Here is a 26485-nt window from a genome sequence, read left to right on the forward strand (position 1 = left end):
CCTCTTTCCCCTTCCCCGGCTGCCGACGTGGGACCCGTAGCCGCGAGTGGTTGGCGGCAGCGGTGCGGGTGCGGAGCGGCAGGCAGGGATGGGGTTGCTGCGGCTGCTGGCAGTGGCCCTCACTTGCTGCTGGTGGCCGTCGGGCAGCGAGGGTAAGACGCTGCGGGGCAGCTTCAGCAGCGCCGCGGCCCGAGACACGCAGGGCCAGCGCATCGGCCACTTCGGGTTCCACGGTAGGTGCGGGGGCGGGGAGAGGGATGAAGGCGAGTGGACACATGCCGCGGGCCGCGCCCCCAGCCTCGCGTGGGGAGACCTGGAGCCGGGCCGCCGGGCCGGGTGTGTCACCTGGACTTCCAGCGCCGCCCTCTCTCCGCAGCTCAGCGGCATCGTGAGATGCGTGTGTTGCGCAGCCCACTGTCGCAGCCCCCTACATCCTCGTCATCAGCACCCCTTCCCCACTTGGTGATTGTGTTCTGCACCTAAAAGATCGTTTCTCCAGCCTTAACATACAAATGTTGTACAGATGACACGCCTGCTGCATTTTTCGAGATCCTTCCTTCCCAGAAGCATCAGTTGCTCACTTCTGTTTCAACCCGATTAGGTACACTAAGGGACTGCAATTACGTGTCATCTTAAGCCCCAGAACATAGATTTCTTGGGTCCGTTGCTATTAAAGTTAATTGGATAAAAACTACCTGCAATAAAGAGATTTTTGAAAACAAATAACAACACTTGATAACCCAGTTGTCACTGTAGTTTCAACAGTTTAGTTACTCTGCCACCAAAGGAGTAGATTAATTGTGGATCACGAGGCCCAGAATTAACTTGAGGGAAATGCATGTGTGTCCCGGAAGGGTCATAATTTGTGTCCAGTAAAATGATAATACCACAGCTATACTGAAATAATGAACTCTAATTCAGAATGCAGCTTAAGATATTAACAGGGCCTTAACGTCATTGTTAACTTCCGATACTTTATAATGTAACCAATTTATATAGGATAGTTATACTCTCTTTGATACATACTATATATTTAAATTTATTTGAAATGTTTAGCCAAAATGACAATTATATTAACGAAGATAAAAACAAAAGAACATTTGAAAACAAAAAATGAAACAGTCTCCTGCTTTACTCCTCACCCAGAGTGCGTTTCCACAGAGGCGCCTATTTTTTTTTTGCCATTTATTTCTGGGCCTTAAATGTATTTGGTGTGTGCAACCAGGCTCATTGGACACTAGTTTTGCAACAGACTCTGAAAGTTTTACTGTAAAAAATCCCATGTCAAATTTTGTGTTGGGTATAAAATGTCTATCCCCAAACTCTTTTTTGCTATTAGCTATGCTTATTATTTACATTAAAAGTATAATTCAACATTAACAGCCATGTTATATTAAAAAGCTTAGGAAATTTCTGTAGATAGTTTATGGACAGATGTTAAAGACATGCGGAGTGGTTGTAAAATGAGGCAAAAATTAATGAAAGGTCCACACGCAGCAGATGTCACTGTTTAGTCAGTGCACTGGCATCTGTGAGCTGAAGTATAAGGAGACACCGCACACACCGCTTTGGACAGTTAATGTGCGTCATCTCTTGTCTTGCATCTGAATGGGGTGTCCGTTCTAATGCGATCTACCTAGTTAAGTGAGATTTAAGAAAAATTGTGATTTTTTAAAATTTCCACTTTGGTAAGTGAAGGTGTTGAATTGTCCTGCCATCTCCCTTTTGTGTGAGACCAAACGGGTGGATAATTTGTGTTTTCCTGTCCAGGTGACCATGCTCTTCTCTGTGTCAGAATCAACAGCGTAGCCGTAGCTGTTGGAAAAGAAGCGAAACTCTACCTGTTCCCAGCCCAGGAATGGCTGAAGCTGCAGGAAAACAGTCGAGGTGACAGTTGTAGCGAAAAATTGTCCAAAGCTCACTTGACAAGTGAGTATAGCCTTTGTTATATAATTGCGTGTGTGTTTTTCCTCCTTGCTGCTAATAGCAGTGTTTGCGTACCAGGGTGTTTTCATGACACCGGACATCTCACGCTGGGGTGACTCTTTGTCTAGTACATTTTAAACTGAAGTTTAAGGAAACCGATCTTTCCCAGGATCAAAGATGGAATACCTTATCCCCCTTTGTCATTCAAACTTTTTGAAAATATGTACATGTAATTTATAAGGGGATACTTTCTTTCAGTCAGACCTCCTACAGGTCACATAATTCATACCAATATGGCGGATAGATTTTGACCCAGGGGCAGCGTGGAATGAATGATAACATTTGTTGAATGCTTATTATATGTTAGCCCTGAGCTAAGCACTAAACATGTAGTATCTCAGTTAATTGTATAATTTAGCCCAAGTGATGCTGTTTGCAACATGTTATTTGAACGTAGGACCTAGTCATGGTGACAGAGTAAGTCATTTTCGGATGGACCAGCACCCCCCATTGTTGGTAAACCTTTAGGTTTGCCTCTAGAGAGCCCTGCTTTTCTATCCTAGTTGCCTGGATCCTTGAGCTCTTCCCTTTTCATCAACACCATCCCGTGCATTAGGGTGTTAGCTGTCCAGAGTGCGTGCAGATCTTTTTAGTATAGAAATGAAGAGTGTCTGCCACGCTGCCCATCTTGCCTTGGGGAAGTCACTTGTTTGAAGGGGACATTAGGAAGATGAAGCACCCATGAGAAAAAACGGAAATTGTCCCTCTTCCCTTTTCGCCTCTACGTTTTCTCCATCACGTTCTGCCTACTGATGAGTCTCTGAATCCTCTTGTAATCTAGTCAAGGAAAACACTGCCGTTTCTAAACATCCATTCTTCCTAGTCTTTGCAGCTCCCTGATTCCCTGATGAGGCAGTGAGCCAGAATAGGGCTACAAGTCCCCAGTCCTTGCCGCCCACTGTGAGGATATCTTATTTATATGTGTGAGATGACTTTGACAGTATGCTGAAGAAGTCTGAATGACTTAAGGATTCAAATACCAAAGAGTCAGTTACACGAAGGTTTGTACCTCCTGCCTGAATTTCAGAACCTACCTGAGAAGTTCACGCAAGTGCTCATTATCCGTTGCCTTTCCCTTTATGCACCAATGTGTCCATCTGAGTGTCCCACAGACGGGCAAGAACTTGTTGCCCGTCCAAACCCTCCTCAGTGTTCACGGTTTTAGGGACTGGCACCACCACCCATCTAGGAAACAAGCTGGAAACCAGGGAGTCTGCGGACACTCCACCCTTTGACCTTTCTTCCCCCTTCTAGCCTACCTGTAAGCTGCGTCTAAATAGCTCCTGAATTCATCTGACTGCTTCCTCTCCGCCCCCACTGGGTTATTCCAGGTCGCCGTAATCTCCTGCCTGTACTGCTGCTGCAGTAGCGTCCGACCTGGCCACCTGGGCCGTGCTCATCCCTGTCTGCCATCAGAGGAATCTTCCTGAACAGCAGATTTCATCAGGCCCATATCCACTTCCTCACCACACCCTTTGGCATTTCAGTGGTCTCCTGCTGCTCCTAGGTCAAAGACAGACCCCCTTAGCCGGACCAGCAAAGCCAACAGAGCCTGGGCCCTGCTTACCTGCCGTCTCCCAGCTCCCCCCACAACACTGTTCCCTTCCTGCCTCTCTTTCTCGGTAGCGCTTGTTTTGTTTGAGTGCTCTCCTGGGCCTTTGCACAGGCTTTTCTTCTGCTTGTTCTTCCTTCCCTCTTTGACTTCTCACTCCTCTAAGTTAACACCAGAGTTTTTATAGCCTCTTGTGGTCCTCCACAGCACTTATTATAGTTACCACTTTGCATTTTATTTACCTGTTACCAAATCAATCAGTAAAAGCACCAAGGCTCTTTTGGTCTATTCATTCATTCATTCATGAGCTCTTCTGTTGTATCATGGATTATGCTACATAAGTGGTAAATCGCAGAACAAAATACTGACCCCGTCTCAGTCCTTAAGGCTAGTGGGTGTAACGGGAATGAAATACATCAGTGTAGTGCAAAATCGCAGCTGTGATAAGTACTGTACATGTTGGTTACATGGTGTTGTGAGGATGAGAATTTAGGATCCTCTAGTGCTGAGTTAAGCATTTACTAAGCATTTGTAGGATGAATTATCAGAGAGCTTAGTGCTTTCGGGGTTTTCATCGGTAGGTTGTTTGCTTTTTATTTGACACCCCAAAGTCTTTTTCTTTCTTTTATTTTTCATTTACAAAATTTATCGGGTAGTTTAAAGCTTTGAGCTATAGGAATGGATTTATTTTCTTGTATCACGTGGTCAGTATTATATACCATGTACTACATACACCTGAAAAATCATAGCTTTTATATCAGTCATCAAATGCCTCCTGTCACAGAACTTAGGTATATGAGGGGGCAGGATGGGGCAATGGAAAGACTGCCGGGCTGATAGTCAGGGCTCCTGACCTACAAAATCTTCTCTTTGAGCCACACTTTACTTGTCTGTGCACCAAGGAAGCTGGACTCGTCTCCTCTCAGGTTTCTGAAAGTCCTAAAATGCCGTGATTCTAATGCTAACTCTGTAGGGTGGAGTTGCATATACATTGGCTGTAACTTTATAAAACCTCTTGCTGTTGATTCTCTTTATGTTTTTCCCTTTCTCTCGCCCACTCCCTCTAGCGAGAGGGTGTTCTGTGGAATTACTACAACAGAAGATCTCAGGAAACAGGAATTTTTGAGGCTCGTTTTGTTAAATTTGGGGGACTGAAATATATTAAGTGAGACATAAATCACTTTCTACATATTTCATCAATTCTTTTTCTAATAACAAATGCCAAGTCTTAAGAAAGTCTATATTCTCTTTTATATTAGTTGTCATATTTATAGTATGTTATTCTTTAGGGCCTGACACACTGAAACACAAAGCATGTTTTTAAATTCACAACAGTGTAGTAGTACCACATTTTAAATTAACTTCTTATAGAAATAATTCTCACTTCCTGGCCATTTAATAGGACTTCAGAAATTAATAGCCTTTCACCTACCTGGTAATTAACTGTGCCTATATAAAACCTTACTGCTGCTCTGAACTAGGAAAAAAGACCAGCAGTTTTGAAAAACACCCTGGTATATCACATGTGGCTTATAAGTATACATTCTCCCAAATTAATGTTTAAGAAATTATTTTTCAGTCTTCCTTTGTTCTCTTTAAGTAATGTCATAAAACATCAGCTTTAAAAATAATAACATATTTTGTAGGTTTTTTAAAAGCAAGCAAACAAAACATTTAAAACACTAAAAATAAGTGTCGCGTAAAGAAATTTAACAAGGAGATTAAGAGTAATTTGCTGTCAGAGTAGAAGACCTAAATACGATTTCGTATATAAAACATTTAGTAATGTCTCTGTACATCATGTGTGTGTATTTCCTTTTGTACATTTGGCATGTTTATGAGTCCTTTAAAGGTGTTGGTATATTATTATCCTGTGTATTCTTGTTCACTGTATTCATTTCCTTTTACCATATGATTGAGCAGTTAGCCGTGTAACATCATTCTCTGGAATTCAGGTTTTGCTCATATTTGAGGTACTAATTACATCAGCGTAGAATAGGCGTGCTGTGCTGGAGTCTTTTGTCTTGAAAACAATGAGTACCCAGTTTTGTCTAGAGGCTTGCTTTCCGGGCTTGCTAGAAAAGGCAGCAAAACAGAAAGTGGGGGCAGTTCCACTTTATGAAGCACTCTCCTGCTTTAATTTGATGTAAATCTGCATAATTTAAAATGAGACATTAAAAAGCGTATTGGTGAAAATATAGTGGTTAATTTTTATATTGTTTTATGCAAGTGATAAAAAATGCAAGTGATAGAATAGCAACATAGCAGAGCCTTTATATAATGAAGTCCAAATTATGTAATTGCAAGCTGTACCTTTCAAAAACCTTATTTCTGAGCCATGTAATGATTATATGTTGAATTGTTATTAAAGCTCTTCAGGCCCTGGCTGGTGTAGCTCAGTGGATTGAGCGCAGGCCTGCAAACCAGAGGATCAAGGTTCGATTCCCAGTCAGGGCACATGCCTGGGTTGCAGGCCAGTTCCCAGCAGGGGAAGCACTAGAGGCAACCATACATTGATGTTTCTCTCCCTCTCTCCTTCCCCTCTAAAGATAAATAAATAAAATCTTTAAAGAAAAAGTAAAAAAAAAAAAAAAAGCTCTTCAAATATTTAACAGAGATTACAGTATGTGTTACATTTTTCCAGCAGCTGTACGGTTAAAAAAAAAACACACTATAAATGTCAGCTAAATTAAGATAACCAAAGTAACAGTGCTGTGGTATTATTGATAAAAGCATCTTATCCAGTTTCACTGCTATTAATGACATTCCCAAACCTAAGTCCAAGTCCTCAAAATTTGAATCCGGACTAGATATATCAGTATCTCATTTATAAAGACGACCTACAAATAACATTTTTCCAACATTTTTATTAGGGAAAATTTTAATCATACAGAAAAGTTGAAAGTGTATTACCCCCAACATCTGTGTGTATATCCTTGGCTTATATTCATTAATTGTTAATGTTTTGTTAGATGTGCTTTGTATTTGTGATACTTGTTTTTAATCAAGCCATATGAAGATAAGTGGTGGGCCCTGGCTGGTGGGACTCAGCTGGTTGGAGCGTCGTCCTGTGACCAAAGGGCTGCGGGTTTGATTACTGGTCAGGGCACACGCCTAGGTTACGGGTTCCATCCCTGGTCCGGCATGCAGGGTAGACAACTGATGCTTCTCTCTCGCAGCAGTCTTTCTCTCTGCCTTCTCTAAGAAGCAGTGAAGGAATGTCCTCCAGCGAGGATTAAATAGACTGGGAAGACGGGTGGGTGGGAGGGAGGGAAGAAGCTCTGGGTGTCAGGAGCAGTTCGACCCACCCTATTTCAGTCTAACTGCAGTAACAGTAAGCACATTCTCCATAACCACTTTCTTACACCTAAGAAAGTAAACCATTGCTTAATGTCCTCTAAAATCTCACATATGCAAATCTCCACAGTTATTTCAAGACCTGTCTTTGATTTATTAAAAAGTTTTTTTCTTCAGTCGAGAGGAAGATGGAGACTGGTTGGCAGGCTATGCAGGTAGTCTGGAGTTGAGACTCGGGCCATCATAACTTACATGTTAAGAATAGTTGGCACTGTTCAAAATCGGACTCTACCTTGGATTTTCATACACTGTCGCATTTGTTCCTTATAAGAATCTGAACTAGCCAGGGCAGGTATCTCAGTCTTACTACTGAAAACGAATTTGGAGAGATTAAGTAAGTTTATTTGCTAAGTCATAATGTTGGTGAGTAGTGGGACTAAGACTTCCTCTTCTAACTCTTCCACTCTTTCTCACACATCGAGTCAGAGACCCCACTCTCCTATACCTTTGTGAACGTGTTAGCGAGTGCCTCTTGGGTCAGAATGGTGAGTTTAAATGGAAAAGGGATCTTACACACCATTTAGCGTTTCTCAAAGGGGGTACTGTTGGCATTTGGGGAGGAACAGCTCCTTTTTGTGAGACTTCACCTTGGATTTCATGAGGTCTAGCACAGCCCCCTCCAAGTGTCTTCCCAACTGTCCCTGCACATTTCCAGATGTCCTGGAAGAGGACAGGGTTACCCTGGATTGGGAACCACTTACTAGCATGACCACCTTTTTAAAAAACCACCCTTTATAAAGAAAGGAAAAGGAGGCTTAACCTTCATTCAGCAACTACTGTACTACAGATACCATACAGAGTGGCTCACGTAACTTAGTCCCTGCATCAGCTCTTTGCTCTTAGTGTTATCTTCGTTCTGCAGATGAAGAAAGTGAGTGCCATTGCTCATGTCATTTGCCCAAGGTCACCCAGAAGGTGAGTGTTGGAGCCAGGGTTCAAGCGCCACTGGCTGTGACGCCAACATCCAGGAGTCCCCTCGTCCCACCACTGTGTAGACCCGACCCAGTGTGACAGCTCCTACATTCTTATCATTTCTGTGTGTCTGCTTGGAGTGCCTTCTGAAAGAATTACCCGTTAGAGGAGCATTCGGGGTACTCTTTTGAAGGTATTTGGGAGTCATAGCTATTAGATACGGTTTTCTGAGTTGAGTGCTCCATTTTAAATTGAACTTTCATTGATGTGTCCCTGTTTTTCTCCGTTTCCTTCTCTCTCAAAATAAATAAATAAATAAATTTAACTCAGTAGTTTTCAAATATGTCACTGTGATGATTGCATAGCATTGGGAAGGTACTTGATGCCCCAGAACCGTACCCCAAAAATCATTAAAATGCCAACTTTTGTGTTTTGTCTGTTTTACCACAATGCAGTGTGTAGAGTATGTGTCATAGAAATGTACATTTGAAACATGTATGATCTTGTTAAACAATGTGACTCCAGTAAATTTTATTAAACAATTTTTGAGTGTCACTAACCCACTCGAAAAATTTGAAAACATTTGAAGCTAAAATTCAGAGTTTCAGTGAAATCATTCTACTCATTTGTGGTGGTTCATAGTACTCTTACAGTGATTCCTTTGGTTAAGTTATGTTATTTTTCTCTGCTTTATGATTTATAGACCATATGCCAATACTACAATAGGGTTTGAATATTGAAGGCTATAAGAATTAAACAAGAGAATTTGAATCTCAGATTGATTGTATGACTAACACAATGAATATGTTTGAGGCTTGTGCTTTGAAAGTACTATCTTCTTTCTCTTTCAAGTGACCGTGAATCAGACTGAACATAATCTGACCGTGTCCCAGGTTCCGTATCCACAAACATGGCATGTGTTTTATGCAGACAAGTACACATGCAAAGATGACAAGGAGGATTCTCAGGTGGAAGACATACCATTTGAGATGGTGTTTCTAAACCCCGATGCTGACGGGAATCCACTTGATCATTTTAGTGCCGGAGAATCTGGTAAGAATGGACATTTAAATACATGCACTTAATACAGAAAAAGATGCATGCACAAATTATTTCATGTTATGTTTTTAAAATATTAAAAATTAAAATAACGTACAATAGTAGGGAAATGGTAAAATGAATCTTCCTATAGCATTTTAATAGCTGTACTATTAAGTTAAAATAGCAAAACGCTAAATTTTATATTGTATGATTTGAAATAGTTTAAAAATATAGAGAATAATCAGAAGTACAAGAATATTAACAGATTATTTCATGTGTTGGGTGGTGGAAATTTGGATAGTTTGATTTTCTTCTGTATATTCTAAATCTTTTTAAAATGGTAAGCTAGCATTTACATAAACAGAAAAATATTAATAATTTGAGGAATTTAAATCGGAAACTCCATGGTCAAGATTAGCAACTGTGCTGCCTTGCCTGACTATCCTTTTAGTGAGTCATTTGGGCAGATTTAAGGATTGTCTTTATTCGAGCTTGCCACTGTTTTAGGAGAGACCAAAGTTCGAAATGCTTTCCCAAGTCAGGTTTACGCCCATTACCTGTCTCATTGACTGTGCACGGTACTACTGACGGGAGCTACCTAGTCCAGACAGAAATGCGTGACTTCTTGTGATGCGTGATAGACATGCCATAAAGTATCCCAACAGATTTGTAAATTAGCACAGCAGAGTAAAAACGGAGATCTATAGGACATCTGTCAAAGAAAGGGGATTCATGAGTCCGTTACCCATTTGGAAGAGTCAGTCTCCGCCTAGAGAAAAACTCAGTCCCGTTACATTTCATTCCTGGTCAAGGTGGATGAGTGGAGGCTGGGCAGGAGTTGGGACTACACCAAACAAAACTGATTGTTTAGTTCAAAGTATAAATTGCCAGCGATAGGAAAACAATTCAAGGAGCATGTGTTATAGACAACAGGTCACAAATAGCTTAATGTATCAAGAGATCAACTTCTCAAAAAATATCCTTTGGTATGAAAAAACATTATTTAGTGACAGAATGAGATGCTAAATGTTTTAAAATAGTTAATTCTCAAAAGTTTCTCTGTGTGTAAAGGAAATGACATAAGAGGAAGCTACTCAAGTTGTTTTTGAATGCAAAGGAACTTAGAGGTTAAATTTCACTTAATGGTGATTTAGATCATTGTAGATTGTTGCGGGAAGTTGTTAGTCCTACTGCTGTAGTTTGGATCATTGTGTTGCTGGTGGAAATGGGGTTAAGGAGGTGTTGTGGTGAGATTTACTGGGGTTGAAGTGGAAGGATGCCCCAGATTCCTGGGGTCTCCTCCCTATCTGTCTCATCGACAGACAGACCAGCTTTGGAAGAAGTCCAGCTTTGTCTTTATCAGGCCCAGAACGAAGGCCAGTGTCCAGGAATGCTAGGCCATGCTGAAGCTGAGTCCAGTTTAGCCTCTGTCCTTGTCCGGCTAGCTTAGTCTCTTCCCCGGGTGTGTTTTGGCTGGCACTGGCCCAGGCCTGCACTTGGAGTCTGTGCAGCCATATGGCTGCTGTGGAGAGAGGACGTGCGAGTGAACCGGCAAGCACATGTAAAGTGAGAGAGGGGTTGTCTGTGTTAGGCTGATTATATTACCTAGAACGTGAGAAGGACCAGGCACCCTTTCCAACTAACTGGTCAACTTCCCAATCTTACTCAGGCTTCTGATGGGTCCTTCGGTTACCAGTCCATTTTATAGATCTTCTGGGGTTCTGTGTTCCTTATCCAATTCCATCCAGCCCTTTCCCCAGGCTAGGCTCTGCCCCTTATGGACATTATCTTAGTTCCTATTGTGCATGCCTCAAAGTGGAAGGACCTCTGCCTGCACCATCTTGGCCAGCAGAGGAATTTCTCCTCCTGTTGTATCTTTATCTTAGTAACCCTGGCTAGTGACTGGTAACGATCCTTCCTGCCCACTTCTGGCCTTAGGTCCCAAGGGCGGAGGACACAGCAGTCCCCTGAGCCATGTGCAAAGCTACAGCTTCCTGATGAAGCAGGCTTATTGTCTGATTCAGCTCCCTGGTTTATTAGGCTTGATGGTTTATTCCCTTTGCCCCCTTCCTTTATTGATATCTAGCTACCTTCCTTTATTGATATCTAGCTAACAATTGTAGATGGTTATTGGAAGTTAAGGCAGTGCTACCACTTCTTTTATCTTGCTAAAAGATGTTGGCGTTTTTCACAGTTTGCAAAGGCATCAATGAAACCCACGTCTCCTGATGGCGTTGAGTAGAAGGGTGGACTAAGTTGTTTCTAAGGTCCCTTCCCATGAGAAGGCTGCATTACTTCACCTGATACTTATTTTTAGGGCTGGTGTAGGCCCCGCAGAAAGCCATGCTCTGGAACAGTCACTGCACACCCAGACCCCGCTGCCTCTAGTTGTCACCGGCCGCTTCTGAGCCGAGGGCTGGTCCTGCCGTTGCACCGTCTGGGTGCCTTTCGTATGTCAGACACTCCTGGTCCTTAACTCACCCAGGAGAGATTTCAAGAATGAGTTGGAGTGAGAATCAAGCACTTATTTTTCAGGTAGAGAAAAAGGCCAGGGTGCGGACGCCGCTGTGAAAGAAGTGAAAAGCGCATGTCCCAGTGGAAACAGGCCAAGTCCAAGTGCGTTATGTGCATGGTCAGTCAGATCCTGGGATGTTGTGTGTTTCCAAGCTTTGTGGTGGCAGATTCCACCTGCCTTCTGGTTGGGAGGAGGCCTTGTTGTTGCTTTCCAGAATCACAGGCGTTTCAGCCACTGACCGTTTTCTCCTTGGTCATTCCTGGAGGGTTCTGGTGGGAGGGTGTCGGCTTCTACTTCCTCACCCCGCTTGTCAGGGGTTTCCCTCACTTTCTTCCATCCTGTGTCATAGAGTCCACTCTTCCCCTTGTTGCCTTGCAGGCTGTAGGCCTTTAGCTGAACAGACCGTTTCATTTATTGTATGGATCCATGAGATGCTACTGTGTACTAATACGCTTTTTCTCACCTCCTTGTCCAAACTCCCATTTCCAGTCTCCTTCTGCATTTCCAGTTTGACTTGTGAACACTGACCACAGACCATGAAGTGATCACACGTGCGCCCTGCACCATGCACAAGCCACCGCATGTCAGTCATACTCACCCTGGCCCATCCTGAACCTCCCCTGCATTGTCTAGTATTTTTTCCAACATCCTGACTTACAGTTAGCTTTTTCTTTAGGGATCACACTAACCATTCTGATTGAGTCCTTAGTCCTCATTTCCCCTGATCTATATTCTTCTGTGACTGACTTTGATTAGATGTTTGTACTTGTGTCTAAAATCTGGTGGGTTTTTTTTTAAATGTTAGGATGGGAAAGTTACATGGGACATGTCATCAACAAAAGTTAAATTAGGGACAAAACCTCATTATAGTTCTTATTTTCCTTAAGCATGGGATTCTGAGCATGGCTAACCTGATTATCAAAAAGTGCCAGAGTACTCAACAGTATTCATATTTGTCATGTGACTGGCTTAATTCTTAAAGGTCACATTGTTGTATAGATTAAAATGCCCAGAGGCCTTAAAATACGATTACTTCTACATTGCCATAAAATGTGATTAATTCTACATCAAAGTCTGAATCAGTGGTTCTTCACCCGTCACCGCGCATGCATCTGGAGAGCTTAAAAAAAAAAAACTAGATGTCCATCCCTCAGAGACCCACCTAGATGCAGTTTTGGGGTGGAAGCGAGGAACTTGTAGGTGGTCAGAGCTCTGAGGTCGATTCTCGTGCGCAGACCCACCAATCTCCAAGTCCATACTCAGTCGGCTGGGCAACGTGCTGGTATAGAATAGGAGCCTTAGGAGGGATTTCTCCTGTTCTGCAGCCTTAGGTGTGGAGTTTGTTTTCAGCAAATAAATCCCAATTAGTTCATTTTAGAAACTTTCGCTCATTTGTCTCATTCTCTGCCCTAAGTAGGGAAAATTGATTTGCTATGCTTTTTATTAAGCACTGACTATTAAACCGTATACTTGAAAGGTTGGAATTAGAATAACCTGGTGCAAATATCTGTGATTGGTGTTACATATTATTTTGGTTAAATTTTATAAGTTGTTTTTCTTTAAAACCATTATACCTATCAGACTTTGGTTCATCCTGTGCTTTACAGAATTGGTCTAGATTTAAAAAAATAAATAAAACTAAGGCAAGTGTGGTGTCACTTGACAAAATACTACATAGGGATGTCATGCTTTAAGGCAGAATAAAGCTGCTTCTTCATTTTAAAAAGCAGAATTGTGGTTAACTCTGTGCTGTTATTAGAGATCAAAAGAAGAAAGAGCAGAAATTCAGAGGGCGAAATCGTTACTGTCTAAAGCAGGCTGGTTTTCACTGGGATAACATTACAGGTCCTGCCAACATCTGCCATTTCGCTGATGTTAAGGTTCCAGATACGTTCATCCTTTTCTCTTGCCCCTTCTCCCTCTATTATCCCAACAGATACAGGTTAGGTCTTCCATTTAGCTCTGGTAACATGTTGCTAATAACAGGTTGGAATGTTTTTGGCTTAAAGGAAACAGAAAAAAGTAATGCAAATGGTGTAGATGGTAAGGAGATTAATTATCTTACACTACCAGAACTTCCAGGGCTTCTTCCCGACGGTTTGTTCAGCCCCGTTCTGTCCTGCTACCCTGTGCCCGTCAGCTGTGTCCTGAGGCCCGCTCCCTCCTGTTCCCCGTTAACCTGTTAACGGCAGCCCACCTGGGCATCAGGGCTAGATACAGTCGGCCCACGGTAGCTGTGGGCCCCATACCGTGTACTCAATCAATCACAGATTGAAAATAACAAAGAAGTGGTCCCAGGCAGTTCCAAAAGCCCAGTTGGAATTTGCCCCCTGCGGCGCGCTGTGCGGAATCCCCCTGCAGACGCAGAGCCGGTGGGCGCCCCTGCCAGCCTCTGGCCACCTGCAGTGACCGCCTCGTTCGCCCCCACCGCCTTAGTGTGCCGTTCTGCAGGAGGGGTGGGCCCCAGAACCGGTCCTTCTCGGATACTGAGAGGTGATTGATGGCAAAAATCAGGAGATAGAGCCCGGAGACCTTTCCCGGAGGCTCTGTCATCACATTTCATTGGCCAGAACTGGGTCACGTGCTCTGCTCCACGCACCACGAGGGAAACGTAACGAGGTGTTGGAGAGGAAACAGGGTGTTGGCGAGGGTGCTGGGATTTCTCCGGTCAGCTAGGCCGACTCGGGTGCATCCTGAGACTCCTGCTGGGGGCATGGAGTGGGGCTCCGAGACAGCAAGCACCGTGGGTAGGCAAGGGAGTCCCAGGTGCTGCCCCAGACCCAGTGGCTCTCCCCTTCTCCTGCCCTCTGTTCTCTCGGCCCCTGCCGTTTATCTGGAGCCGGATTGTTTGAAGCTGACCTGTAAGTTTTCTTCCTGCTGAATTTTGCCAATGCGTCTTCCCCGTCAGCTTGTCTTAAAATCTCTACATTTCCTAATAACATAAGTGTTTGTCACTTGTTGCACACTCATTTACGAGTAGTCTTTTGTGTATAGGAAAATTTGATACCTAGTGTCCATCTATTTTAAAATTAGATTTTAATTTCAAAGTGAACATAAAGTGTTTTCTTGGGAAGGATGGTGGCAGAACAAAAGTAAAGTTGATAGCTGAAGAGAAAAAAATACCCTTTTTTTCTAGAGGTGAATTATTTAAAATAGAACTGGGTGCAGAACTAACCTTTTATCTTTAAAGTGTCTTGTAGGCAGAGTCGTGATAAAAATAATTTATGCAGAAATTCAATGAACAAAGTGTAGGACAAATGACTTGGTTCAATGTATTTAGTATATTACCTCAATGAAATAATTTGTTGCTTATAACGTTAGCTTTCTCTAAAAAATAATCTTGAGTAATCCTAAAACATTTTTTGCTCGTGACATATGTCTTATTCTCAGAATCTCCCGTCCTCTCCTATATTATTCCAGTTACTCAGTAAACCATCTAAGGATTTTCTTTTTATGATGGGTTTGTAACTAGAGTCTAAAACTTTACCTTGTCATGGATATTCTGCAAAGAATTATAAATAAATGAAACTTTAAATAGAATGCCCTGTTTAATTCTTTCTGCTAAGAACAAAGATAAAAACCAGAATTTTAAAAACCTAGAAGAATTTTACTGAGTTATAATCAGCATATTTTCTGTCTTGCTGCATTCCTATAACAACCCCAGGTTTTTTGTCCCATTGTTTCTAGAGCTGGAATACTTCTTCTGTGTAAGCAATTCTGTAAGGAAAAAAAAAGCCTTTTCTGTTATTTGATCCTCTCCTCCTGAAGACTGAACATGCCTTTCACCTGGACTGGAGAGTGGACCGGCAGCATGTATTTAAGTAGAGCAGGGGAGACACCCAGTGGTTGGAATACTTCTTCTCTCTCCCTTTTCTCTCCTACCCATGCCCAAAACATGACTGAGACTGAACTGTTTGTTGACTGTTTTTCCTACAATGAGTATCTGGATTGCTTTTTGAAAGTTATTTTTCATATAATGGAAATATTCCCTTCTCTGCTTATTGGTTGGAGTTTACTACAAATGAGAAAGTGGAGTAGGTTCAGTATTCACAGTTAGAACGAAAGTGATTGCAATTTATGCTGTTCATCCACAGACTCAGTAGAGACATCTCTATTCCTATCTATTGTCACTGTATTCTAGTGTTATTTAGATAGACTGTAAAAGCCTCAATATTAAAGACTGGCTTTAGGTGTAACCAAATAAATGTAAGCCATTAAGCCCAAAGTTAGGCTTCTAGCTCATTATAAACATTTTCTGAAATTTTTGAAAAATGGAGACAGAGTATTCCAGATAATGCAGAAAAAAGATGGGGGGGACTTACCTTGAGGATGCAGGAAGACTCGACTGAAATCCGGTGGGAATTAGGCTGCTCAGTGACTGGCACGGTTTCTAATGTGAAATCTGCACATTTACTTCGTCGTGTCTTTACCGACCAGCTCCTTTTGTTCATTCAAAATGTCAGTGTGCTCAGAATTTTATCATGGCTTGGGTTGATTTCTTTGGCCTGTCCCTGTGTGGGCCCCTTTTAACTTCAATTCCTGTTGCCTAATTCCCTATTTTGTGGTTTGATTTCCCAAGAGAATATGATTAGCCTTACTTACTTTTGAGAACAAATCATGCTGTTCGTTGGCCAATGGCTATCTTTGGACTGGTAGCCATCAGTCAGTGTTGCAGTTCAAGGTAACCAGGGAGTGGAGTCTCATGGCCTCCGCAGGTAGGATTTCCTCTCTGACGAGAGCCTAAGACAGTTTACTTCCGAAGGGGGCTCTGGTCACAACAAGCGTTTGGAAGCTTGGGCCAAGGGGAAATGTGAGGTCATGCTACAAAAAAACAAGTTCTAGAAATATATTGACAGGGAGATTTGAAAGCAACCCAACACTGTAACTGGCTCGTTTTACTGAAGCAAACTCCTTTCTTCTCTTCACAGGGTTACATGAGTTCTTTTTCCTCCTAGTCCTAGCGTACTTTGTGATTGCTTGCATTTATGCTCAGTCACTGTGGCAGGCTATTAATAAAGGAGGACCCATGCACATGATTTTAAAGGTTCTGACAACCGCATTGCTGTTACAAGCTGGTTCAGCTTTAGCTAATTACATTCATTTCTCCAGGTAACTCACAACCACTAAACTGTGTTCATCATTACCTCTAATTAATCCTAATTAGTCCACCAAAATTGTGCTTGATTTGACTGTAAACAGCTTTTTTCACATTTGCAATGTACACTGATCCTCTCCTCTTCAACTCCCCAGTTACTCCAAAGATGGAATAGGGGTGCCTTTTATGGGAAGTTTGGCAGAATGTGAGTATCTTTCTGAGCCTTGTTTTTAAAAACTAAAACTTGCTATCTGTTTCTTGTTTGTCTTTCTTTTTTGTAAGTCGTTTTTTTTGTGCTAATACTATTTTTCTATTCAAGGTTGGTTACAAATTAGCATGACCGAAAACTGGACTACAGATTTAGTTCCTATTATGCTATTTAGTTTCCTCTTAACTGGTAAAGTGGGCGCTCTTTGCTGTTCATGGAGCATATTTAAATGCCTTCTTCACTTTCACCCTCAGTAAAACCTCGGTGAACGGGAGGTTTGCTTCTCCCTGTTTTGCAGATAAAGAACCGGGGCTCAGTGCCAGGCAGTGCATTTCCAACTCTCAGACCCCTACTAAGAGGTAGAGCCAGACTCAGACCCGAGTTTCTGACCCCAAGCTGAAGGGTGTTTTTCCGTGTTTTTAACCCTTCTTTTACCCTTTTTCCTCTGACCCAGAGCCATAGAGTATACTTATAACTGAGCTGACCTCAGAGCTTTGGGTTTTTTTTTTTAATTATTTTTAAGAGGAACTTTTAGGAAGTAATTTTTCAGTTAAACATGATGGAAAAAATATTTAGAAGTTTCTCTAATTATGACTTTTTAAAGAGAACTTCATGCACCAGGTCCTATGCCTTTCTCAGTCCTGGAAAGCTTATTATGATTTGAAAGACACCAAGAAAGATTCTGAGTATGAAACCATTCTAGAATTCACTTGTCCTTGTACTTCCCTATTCCCTTCAGGTCTCATCCCTCCTTAATGGGGCATCTTATGGTAATCTCTGTAATCGTCTCAGGCCCACTTGTCCTGACCTTGCTGCCTGTTGGAGATTCTGAAATGCTGAAACTTTTTTATTTCCCCCTTGGGCATGAACAAGAGTTGCTTCTCCTTTTTCAACATTGCCTGGAGCCCTGGGTTCTCCTGCTCTTCTCTCTAAGATGACTCAGAATGTTTACTAAAATCATAGAATGTTTTAAAGCTGGACAGACCTTAGGAATAATGTAGCTTATGCATTTTAGATGAGGAAATTGAAGCCTAACGAGGCAAAAACACACAGAAGCCCATCAATAGCAAAGCCATTACAAGCTCAAGGACTCTTGCATGTTAGTGTCTGCTGTTTGCAAAAACAGTGTAGTAAGTCTGTCTGGCATCCTCGCTGTAGGTTAAAAAGTCTTTAGTAAAAACTGCAGTAAGGCAGTGTTGCTGTTTCTGGTAATTCTGACATCAGGTTTGGCTAGTGAAGTGATTAAAAATGTAAGATTTTTAACCAAATCTCACAGAATGGAATTTTTTGTGTGATCTGTGTATTGTACCTACAATTAGTTATTCTTCAACAACAGGTAAGCAGTGTTCTACCTGCCCTCAAAGTTACAGCATTACACCAGTATGTGCATTACTTAGTATATAAAGAAATGCACCGGCAAATCGGGTGTCTTTACCCCCCAGGTATTCGGTTTTGAAAATTAACAAGTTATGTAGGAATATTTCTTTGCCTATAACTTCTTTCAGTAACTGAATATGTATTTGTGAAACGTTGAACAGATATGATTGACATTACAGTCATTTAAAATCTGTGGTGAAATAAAACTCTGCTTGATCTGAAATGCCACGACATTTTGTATCATTCAAATGTAATGACAGTTCATTGTCAGAATTCACTACTATAAATACATAAGCTTAAATGTAGAGAATGCAGTTTTAATTTGGGTGGCAGAGTAGGGGGAAAATATGTCAAACTGTGTATGAAAAGGTACGTTGTTCATAGGTTTTTGGCTTGACACTTTTAAAGACAAGTATTATACTGTAGCTAGTTTTATTTTGTTCTTCAAGAACATCTTTATATAAAAGGAAGTACAAGTTGTGCACTTCAAAGTTACGGATGGCAATTCGAAAAAGGTTTATTTTGTTAAATTATGATCACGTTTACTCTAAAAGCTAAATGAAAATACACTGTGATGAGAGAGGGACTTTTTTAGAATTAATAAATACTATCTTCCAAAATAAATATGCGTGGAACGTGAAGTTTTTATAGATGGTTGTTGAACTGGGTGCAGGTGGTAGGGCTGCCCAATCCCCACGGCAGCCGGCTGGCCCTGCAGTGCGAAGGACGGCCGCCTGGTGGCGCAGCGCACTAGCGCCTGCAGTGTTTCATCTGAGTCTTCAGGACTTGGTCCCCGAGCACCGCTGGACGTTACTGCCGCTCTGCGTGCTACTGTCGTCCGATTTCTTATGAATGGTTTTAGAAAATGATCTTCACTTTGAGGTCCAGACATCAAAAAAATTAGCAACTGAGAAAGGAAGGTGCCAGTATTCTGTACATGGCAGAAATTATATTTAAAATTTGCCTTCTTTAATAAGCAGTTGAGGTATAGACAGCAGGATGATGTAGTTAGAGAAGCTAGGAAAAATGGGAAACACACAGAGATTTAAAGTTTATCTTAATAAAGATGTGTTCAGGGCATACATATACCTGTACATACATTAAAATAGGAGCAGTGCCATTATTTTCACTGTTCTAATGAATGCTTACAAATTCAGTGGCAAAATTTTACTTTTTTACAATCTTATATATGAATACCTGTTATTACTGAATTGTATCGGTTCTCTTTGAAAATGCCCAACTTTTTGTGGTTAAAAAATAATTATATATTCTCAACTCCAAAAGGACTGCACTCTTGGTATTATGAACACTTGGTTAACTTTGGTTTTCCTTTCCCATCAGTTTTTGACATCGCTTCCCAAATTCAAATGTTATACCTCCTCCTGAGTCTGTGCATGGGCTGGACCATAGGCAGAATGAAGAAGTCTCAAAGCAGACCTCTGCAGTGGGACTCCACCCCTGCATCCACCGGCATCGCCGTGGTCATCGTCACGACACAGGTGAGCATGAGCTCTCGGGGCTTCTGTGCCGGACTCAGAGACGCACATTTACACAGCCCGTTTCAGAACGAGACTTGCTGCCTGTGAGTAACTTGTGCAGGCGGATTTTAAAGTGTGAATTTGAAGACAGACGGATTAAGTAATCTGAATTTTTGTAAGGTACCTGAATTTGAGCTTCCTGTCAGCTTAGTCAAGTGCAGTATGTTTCACATTAGGTTAGATTCTTATTTTCTACTTAGTGGTTTTCTTTCATATGTTATAACACATATTAAATACTCAAAATGAGTGAGTCCATGCATCTGAGATTCGTCCATTGGCAAGGATCTTTAGGTTCATTTCTACACTTTATACATGAAACAACTCAAGTTAATATCTGAGATCAAGAAAAAAGTAGAATGTAGAATTAAAAAAATGGGTCTTGTTTTTGTTCATGAAAACCATTACAGAAACAAATTTGGTCTTCTTTTTTTTTAAGATTTTATTTTTAGAGAGGAGAAGGGAGGGAGAAAGACAGGTAGAGAAACATCAATGTGTGGTTGCTTCTCGTGTGGCCCCCAGTGGAGACCTGGCTCCCAATCCAGGCATGTGCCCTGACTGGGAATCAAACTAGCGACACTTCAGTTCGCAGGCCAACACTCAATCCAGGGCTAAAGTTGGTCTTTTAGAAAGGCCCTGTATGCTTTTTTCCCCCCATAGTGACAGTCCGAGAGGTTACCTGGGATCTCCACATGCCTGTGTGCAGTGGATTCATAGAAATTAAGGAGAAAGGTACAAACATAGAAATTGGCACTGAGTTTGTAACCATCATTGACTATAGATGAAAATGAAATATATACATGGGCTCTGTAAAGGGCATTATAATCTAAGTTTTAATGCATTAAGTAAACTGCAGGATTAATAAACGGTAAGGTCTGTATTTAGCAAGGAGAGCAGATAGTAGTTGCTGAGTGAAGCGGTTGTACTGAATCCGCATGACTGGTTTTAGACTGCATCGCAGGTAGTGATGCTGAGACAGGAGATAATGCCGGGGGGTAAGGGCTGATGAGAAAGAACTGAATTAGAAGTTACTAAAATAAGGGCAAGATTCTGCCAACTTAATGTTTTTGATTCAGGATTTGTGGAGAGTAGTGTTAGAATCTCATTTCTCAATTAAAAGCTGTTTTAAAAGTTGAATTCTTATTTCTTTGTCATTTAAATTCATTACCATGGACAAATGCAAATTAAGAATTGAGGTTCTGACACTACCCTAGAAGGTGAGCATTCATGAAGAGAACATTGGACAGGGCCCAGGTACAACCACCCAGACAAGGCGAGCGCTGCGGGAGACCAGAGACTGTGTGAATGCATGCGTACATTTTACAGGTCACATATTTGCACATGTGTGTGAAATATGGGCATTTGAGCGGTAAAGAAGTGAGTCATGGGAATCGGGAGGGTTTTTTCCTGCTGTATTGGGGTATAACCGACAAGTGGAAATTGTGTGTATTTAAGGTGTACAACTTGATGTTTTGATGGACATGTACACTGTAAGATGATCACAGATAAATTCACAACCTCAGAGAGAGAGCAGGAAATGGTAATTCTGTGCTGTGCACTTTTCCGTTGTCAAAGTTAAGTTTAGAAAGGTAGGATAAGAAATCTCATGGGTGTAATTTGGTGGAGTGGAAGAGGAGTGTTTCCAGTCATCGGGAGCGAGTACTCAGTCCAGCAGGGAAATCCAGATGTGCCAGGAGACTAAGGAGCTCCCCAGTCAGGAACCGTGGCAAGACCAGAACTGGCGTGGAAGCTCCGAGATTGAGAAAAGGAAGAGGCTGCTGGAATACTCCACCGAGTCTGAGGACTGGAATTAACACACTTCCTGGAAGCCACTTGCAGATGCAACTCTGAGGTCTGAGTTGGTGTGTGAAAAAGCGCAGAAGGCTACTGACTTGTGATGGTGAAGACATTAGAGTAATTTATGTATGTAAGTGATTGGCGTTGGGAAAGATGGAGGGAATGGGGATGCAGATTTCTAGTGAGTAGCAGTAAACAGAGCAGCTTGCTGAGTTTTGTACTGTTACAGTAACAACATGGGAGAAAAACAACTAAGGATAAGTAACTGCACTGTTAGTGAATATTAAAAATATACGCTCCTTTACCCAGGGAGCTGACCATGGAGAAGGAAGGAAATCTGAAATTAGCAGTTCTGACTTGTTAATTTCTGGATCACAAAAAATACTCGGATACTTGAAAGTTACCTGGAGATAATACGCTTCAATGCAGAACAGTTTGATTTCTAATAAGGTGTTGAAATAAGAAAAAGATGGATTTAGAAAAAAGTTGCTATTTGTTCTCTTAATCTTTTCAATTCTTGGCACCTTCATGAATGTCTTACTCGAGTCAAGGGAGCAGCGGAGTTCTTTATCTTCTGTGTGTGGTCTCATTCCATGATCCAGTTTCTCTACTCAGGGTGTCTGCAAAGAAGGAACTGCCCTTGCTTTATTGATTGACAGCTTTATCCTCTGATGAATCTTAGAACCTCTTAGAACCTTGATGTGTGTAAAGGGATGTTTAAAGGACTTGAAAAAGTACTTCATTGTAAACAGGTGTGACTTTTTTCCTGTAAGTGTATTACTATTATTATTATTTTTTTTTTTTGCAGAGTATTTTGCTACTTTGGGAGCAGTTTGAAGACACCAGTCCTCACAGCCACTATTCCCACCACAACTTGGCAGGGACCCTTCTCCTCGTTCTGAGGGTCTGCCTAGCGCTGTCCTTAGGCTGTGGCCTCTACCAGATCGTCGTGGTGGAGAGGAGCACGCTGAAAAGGGAGTTCTACGTCACCTTTGCCAAAGTAGGGGTCTCTCAGACAACAGCAGCTTCCGACTGTCCGCTTCCTTTAGCGAGCCCACGCCGGCAGCCACTGGCCAGCCCCCCCACCGTCTCCCTTCCTCCCCGGCCTGTGAGGGCAGGTGGCATTGTCCCCATTTTGCAGAACCCATGGGACAGTGGTTCCCACTTTCGGCAGGTCAGTTTTGCCTGGCCCACGGTTCCTTCGCCAGTGGGGATTTTACATTCTTCTATAGTATCAGAATTTTAATTTTCTAAAACAAATGGAATACAGTTTACAGTTAACATCACAGCAGCAGCAAATTTACTTCTACATTTTTTTCTCAAGTTCTACAAGTTCTCTAAAGTCCAACTGAGGTCAGTCAGGACCTCTGAAATACGCCACTCTAGTTTTATCCGGAACATTCTGGAGGTAAAGCTGTAGGCGCACTTACCTGACTCGTTTTCGTCTGTTTCAGGGCTGCGTCCTGTGGTTTTTGTGCCACCCGGTGCTTGCATGTGTCTCTGCCGTGTGTAACGACCACCAGAGAGATAAGGTGAGTGGGGTAAATGATCAGAGTGGTTTTGGGTAGCCTCTATTGAGCGGCTTTTGTCCTCTCAGAGGCTTCTTGGGTTCTTTCCAATAAAACGTTGAAACAAAATACTGAACTGGTAAGTATGTAATTTAGAAGTTTTAAAATATGAAAGACAAAATTTTCCATTTAGTTTATGAGCAAAATGATGGAAAATAGCTTTGTTATTCATATTTTAGCCTATTTTATAATGCCATTTTACAAATCAGAGAATTCATAACACATCTTTAAGAAAAAATGGCAAAGTTCTGTTCTGCCTGATGGTAAAAATCAAGAGAGAATTATAAAACTCGATGCTGTTGCTGTAACACTCTGTTAGGTGAGTGGCCCCCTCGTTTCCACTCGGAGCTCGGCCGGGGCCGTTGGGGGCAGTGCAATGTGCACTTGAAGGCAGGCAGCGCCTGGAGCCTGTTTACAAAGGGTAAACAGGAGGGCAGTCTGCAAAAGTGGAGGAGCGACTTGAGGACTTCTGAGAGGACTTCGGGAGTGCTGTTCAGGTGCGGGCGGGGGGGTGTTGTCTGCCTGTTGCTGGGGGGCCGAGCACCCGGCTTCTTCCTCGCTGTCTGTGGCACCGCAGCACCAGAGGGGGGATGGTGCAGCGAGTTACTCTCCGGTGTCTTATTTTCGCATCTCTAAGCTGTTCAGAGAATCTCGTCTTCGCACAATGACAGTTCTGAACATTAGCTATATTTCTCTATGGGAAACGTATCACAAAATGCGCCCAAGGTGAAGATGGAGGGCAGGTTGTACAGATACGCAGGGTGAGGCAGAAGTAGGTTTATAGTTGTCAGTACAGGAAACACATGGTTCATTCTTGTTATTTACCAACCATTGCATTATTTTTCTATATGAACAACTGCAGATCTGCTTTTACCCCACCCTGCCTGTGTATGTACAGTACAACGTGTATCGGTTTGTGATCAGTTGAGTCTCTGTTTTGGCACGCAGTGAAATCAGTCTCCTCTCGCCTTTCCAGGTCGTTACGATGGGCGTCATCCTTTGCCAGGCCGTCTCCATGGTGGTTCTGTACAGACTCTTTCTGTCCCACAGCCTGTACTGGGAAGTGTCCTCGCTGTCCTCGGTGACGCTGCCGCTGGCCATACCCTCTGGGCACAAGGGCCGGCCTCACTTCTGATACTTGGTTTGCTTTACAGGAAGAGTGAACAGAGTGCAATAAGGATCCAAATTCTGACTTTTTTTCATACTTATAGTATGAAAAATTGAACATGGGAGGTAGAGCAGGTTATTTATACGACTGCATTTAAGCAGTACCAAAACTGAAACAGGTAATAAATGAAATGTTTTGAAAAATACTGAATAAAATTTAAAGAAAGAGTATGGTTATAAGGTGATTTATGCAATTTCCATGTGGAAATAAAGATGAAAAGAATTATATGATATTTTGGTAAGAGATTCACCACTTACAATGCCTCATGTCAAATAGTTAACTCAGGTTTGAGAGTCTTATAAAAAGTAATCAGTTAAATGATTACTTGCTTATACATAGCTAAGTCCAGCTATGGAATCAGTGTAGTACACTGATCTGAACTGCTTTTTATGCTTTAAAGAAAATGCATTTCACATTGGAGTTGAAAGGAATTGAAAATGGCTTCAAAATAATATTGAAAAGGCTTCAGAAAATAAATACCAGGTATATTGGTAGTTAAATGAATAAGCATCTGTTTATTTGTGGGTGGGGTTTTTCTCTGCTTTCTTCTATCTCTTTGGCTCTAATTTGGGTTTTACTTCAATTAGCAAAGAGTTTTTGACAGTTTATGAAAAATAAAATTAGATACATTCTGTGTGTTTTAAGGACAAAGGGTGTTAAAATCTGAGTATCTAGGTGAAAGGACAAGCAGGTTTACATATTTAAAAAGAAGAAAAGAGTACTGTGTGATATGTTACTAAAATTTTAATCCCGATATAATTCATTTCTCTTAACATTGAATCCCCAATTATAATTAAGCCATATACACAGATTAAATTAACAGAAACACTTCACATAAATGTTGGTTTCAGTCATCAACTACCCACAAATTCCTGCCCAACGATACTTAATCAGGATTAAATTTTCTATGAATAATTGAAAAACAAAATACTCACTGGATTTGTTCTAATCCGTATTGGCACTGGACTCCAAGTAGTTGCCATCTTGAAACTTCTGTAATAAAGCCACATCCTTCTGTGCGTGATGCCCAGCACGGAGTGTGGGGCGAAGTGCCCTCTGCCCAGTGCCTGTGGGGGGACTCGCTGGCTGGTTGTGGGTGCCTGCTGTACAGAGTGAGCTTTCCCATTAGTGACTGATGGGAAGTGACTCTGTTTCCGGCTGTGAGGTTGTTCGGGTCTTTTCATTTTTACCTCTGGCTTGTTTTTTAAAACGTCTTAAATCTACTTTCAGAGGCATTATATTTTTAAGTAATAAATGGTGCGCTGATCTGGTCATTAAACTTTTTAATTAAATAGTGAAAATAATGTAGCACAACTTAAAAATATCCATGGCTACCTTGTTTGCCCTGACACCTGGTCTTACTGGAAATGAATAGTATTGTATCATTTTATAGGCGAAAATGTATTTATTTTTGATTAGTCACTAGCAAAATGTCAAAGCGACAAAGTTCAGCCTGCTCATTAAATCATCTCTAGCAGTTCTTTGTAAATTAGCTAACACATGAGAGCTACAGGTTGAGACTAGAAGTCTGGGGTATATTTTAGGCTTACGTGATCTGCCGAGTGGTCATGACCTTTTCTTTGCCCACTAATAACACCGGTTCTTGTCTCTTGTGTCCAACTGAAGTGCAGTTCATTTCAGCTGATAAAACAAGGGAAGGGTTTTCATGAATTTTGTGAACTTGCAACAATGGGAAGGGACTGATGTTCATGTTACCTTACAAAGAACATAGAAACTGTAATCAGTATATATGCAATATAGTCCTGTGCTTGCATTTAGGAAACTTTAACAGGTGTTTTTACTTTATTTTTTAATTTATGGTTGAATTTGCCGATAATTTATTTTGTTATTCAAGAGCCATTGTTAAATGAAGTAAAACAATTTACTTGTTCGTGATTAATGTATAAAAGAGTTGTTAATAAAGTTTAGTAAAAAGAGCTCAGACTTACAGTTCATAAGTCACAGCACAGGATTTCCCTTTTCCTGAACGTCTGCATGGAGCTGAGTCATTCCAGATTTCAGAAGGATGAGTGTGCACTCAAAAAGATCAAAATGTTTCCACTTTGTCAGAAAAATGCTTTTTTAAAATTTATTTTTACGTTTTTCTTAAAGAGGATGAATGGTGTGTCCAGAGCTCTTTTTTTTTTTTTTTAAGAGGCATTTTGGTGCTTTCCCTCAGAAAGGTGCAGAAGATGTTGAATTTTTATGGACACGTATCGGATGGTGAGCTGCTGCCTGAGCAGGTGTGCACCTCAGCACGCCTCACTGTTTGCTCCTTGGCTTCTACCCAGGCAGCACTGCGGGCAGGGGGAGACAGTCCAGGCAGCAGAGCTTGCTGTAGGAGAATTTTTCATGATCTCAAGCAAAGCAAGCC

General features: G+C 41.7%; 1 protein-coding gene across 1 annotated transcript; it reads left to right on the forward strand.

The window, feature by feature from the left end:
• The first annotated feature begins 3 nt into the window (after positions 1-3).
• GPR180 (G protein-coupled receptor 180) lies at positions 4-26035 on the forward strand. The gene is made up of 9 exons (XM_037132459.2): positions 4-233; positions 1771-1929; positions 8660-8860; positions 16292-16472; positions 16614-16663; positions 19385-19542; positions 22184-22375; positions 22830-22907; positions 23920-26035. Exons 1-9 carry the CDS (start codon positions 89-91, stop codon positions 24076-24078), a joined length of 1323 nt encoding a protein of 440 aa, XP_036988354.2. The 5' UTR covers positions 4-88; the 3' UTR covers positions 24079-26035.
• Positions 26036-26485: the final 450 nt, after the last annotated feature.

This window comes from Artibeus jamaicensis, unplaced genomic scaffold, assembly GCF_021234435.1.
Source record: "Artibeus jamaicensis isolate MK-2021 breed Jamaican fruit bat unplaced genomic scaffold, CSHL_Jam_final contig_415, whole genome shotgun sequence".
NCBI lineage: Eukaryota > Metazoa > Chordata > Mammalia > Chiroptera > Phyllostomidae > Artibeus > Artibeus jamaicensis.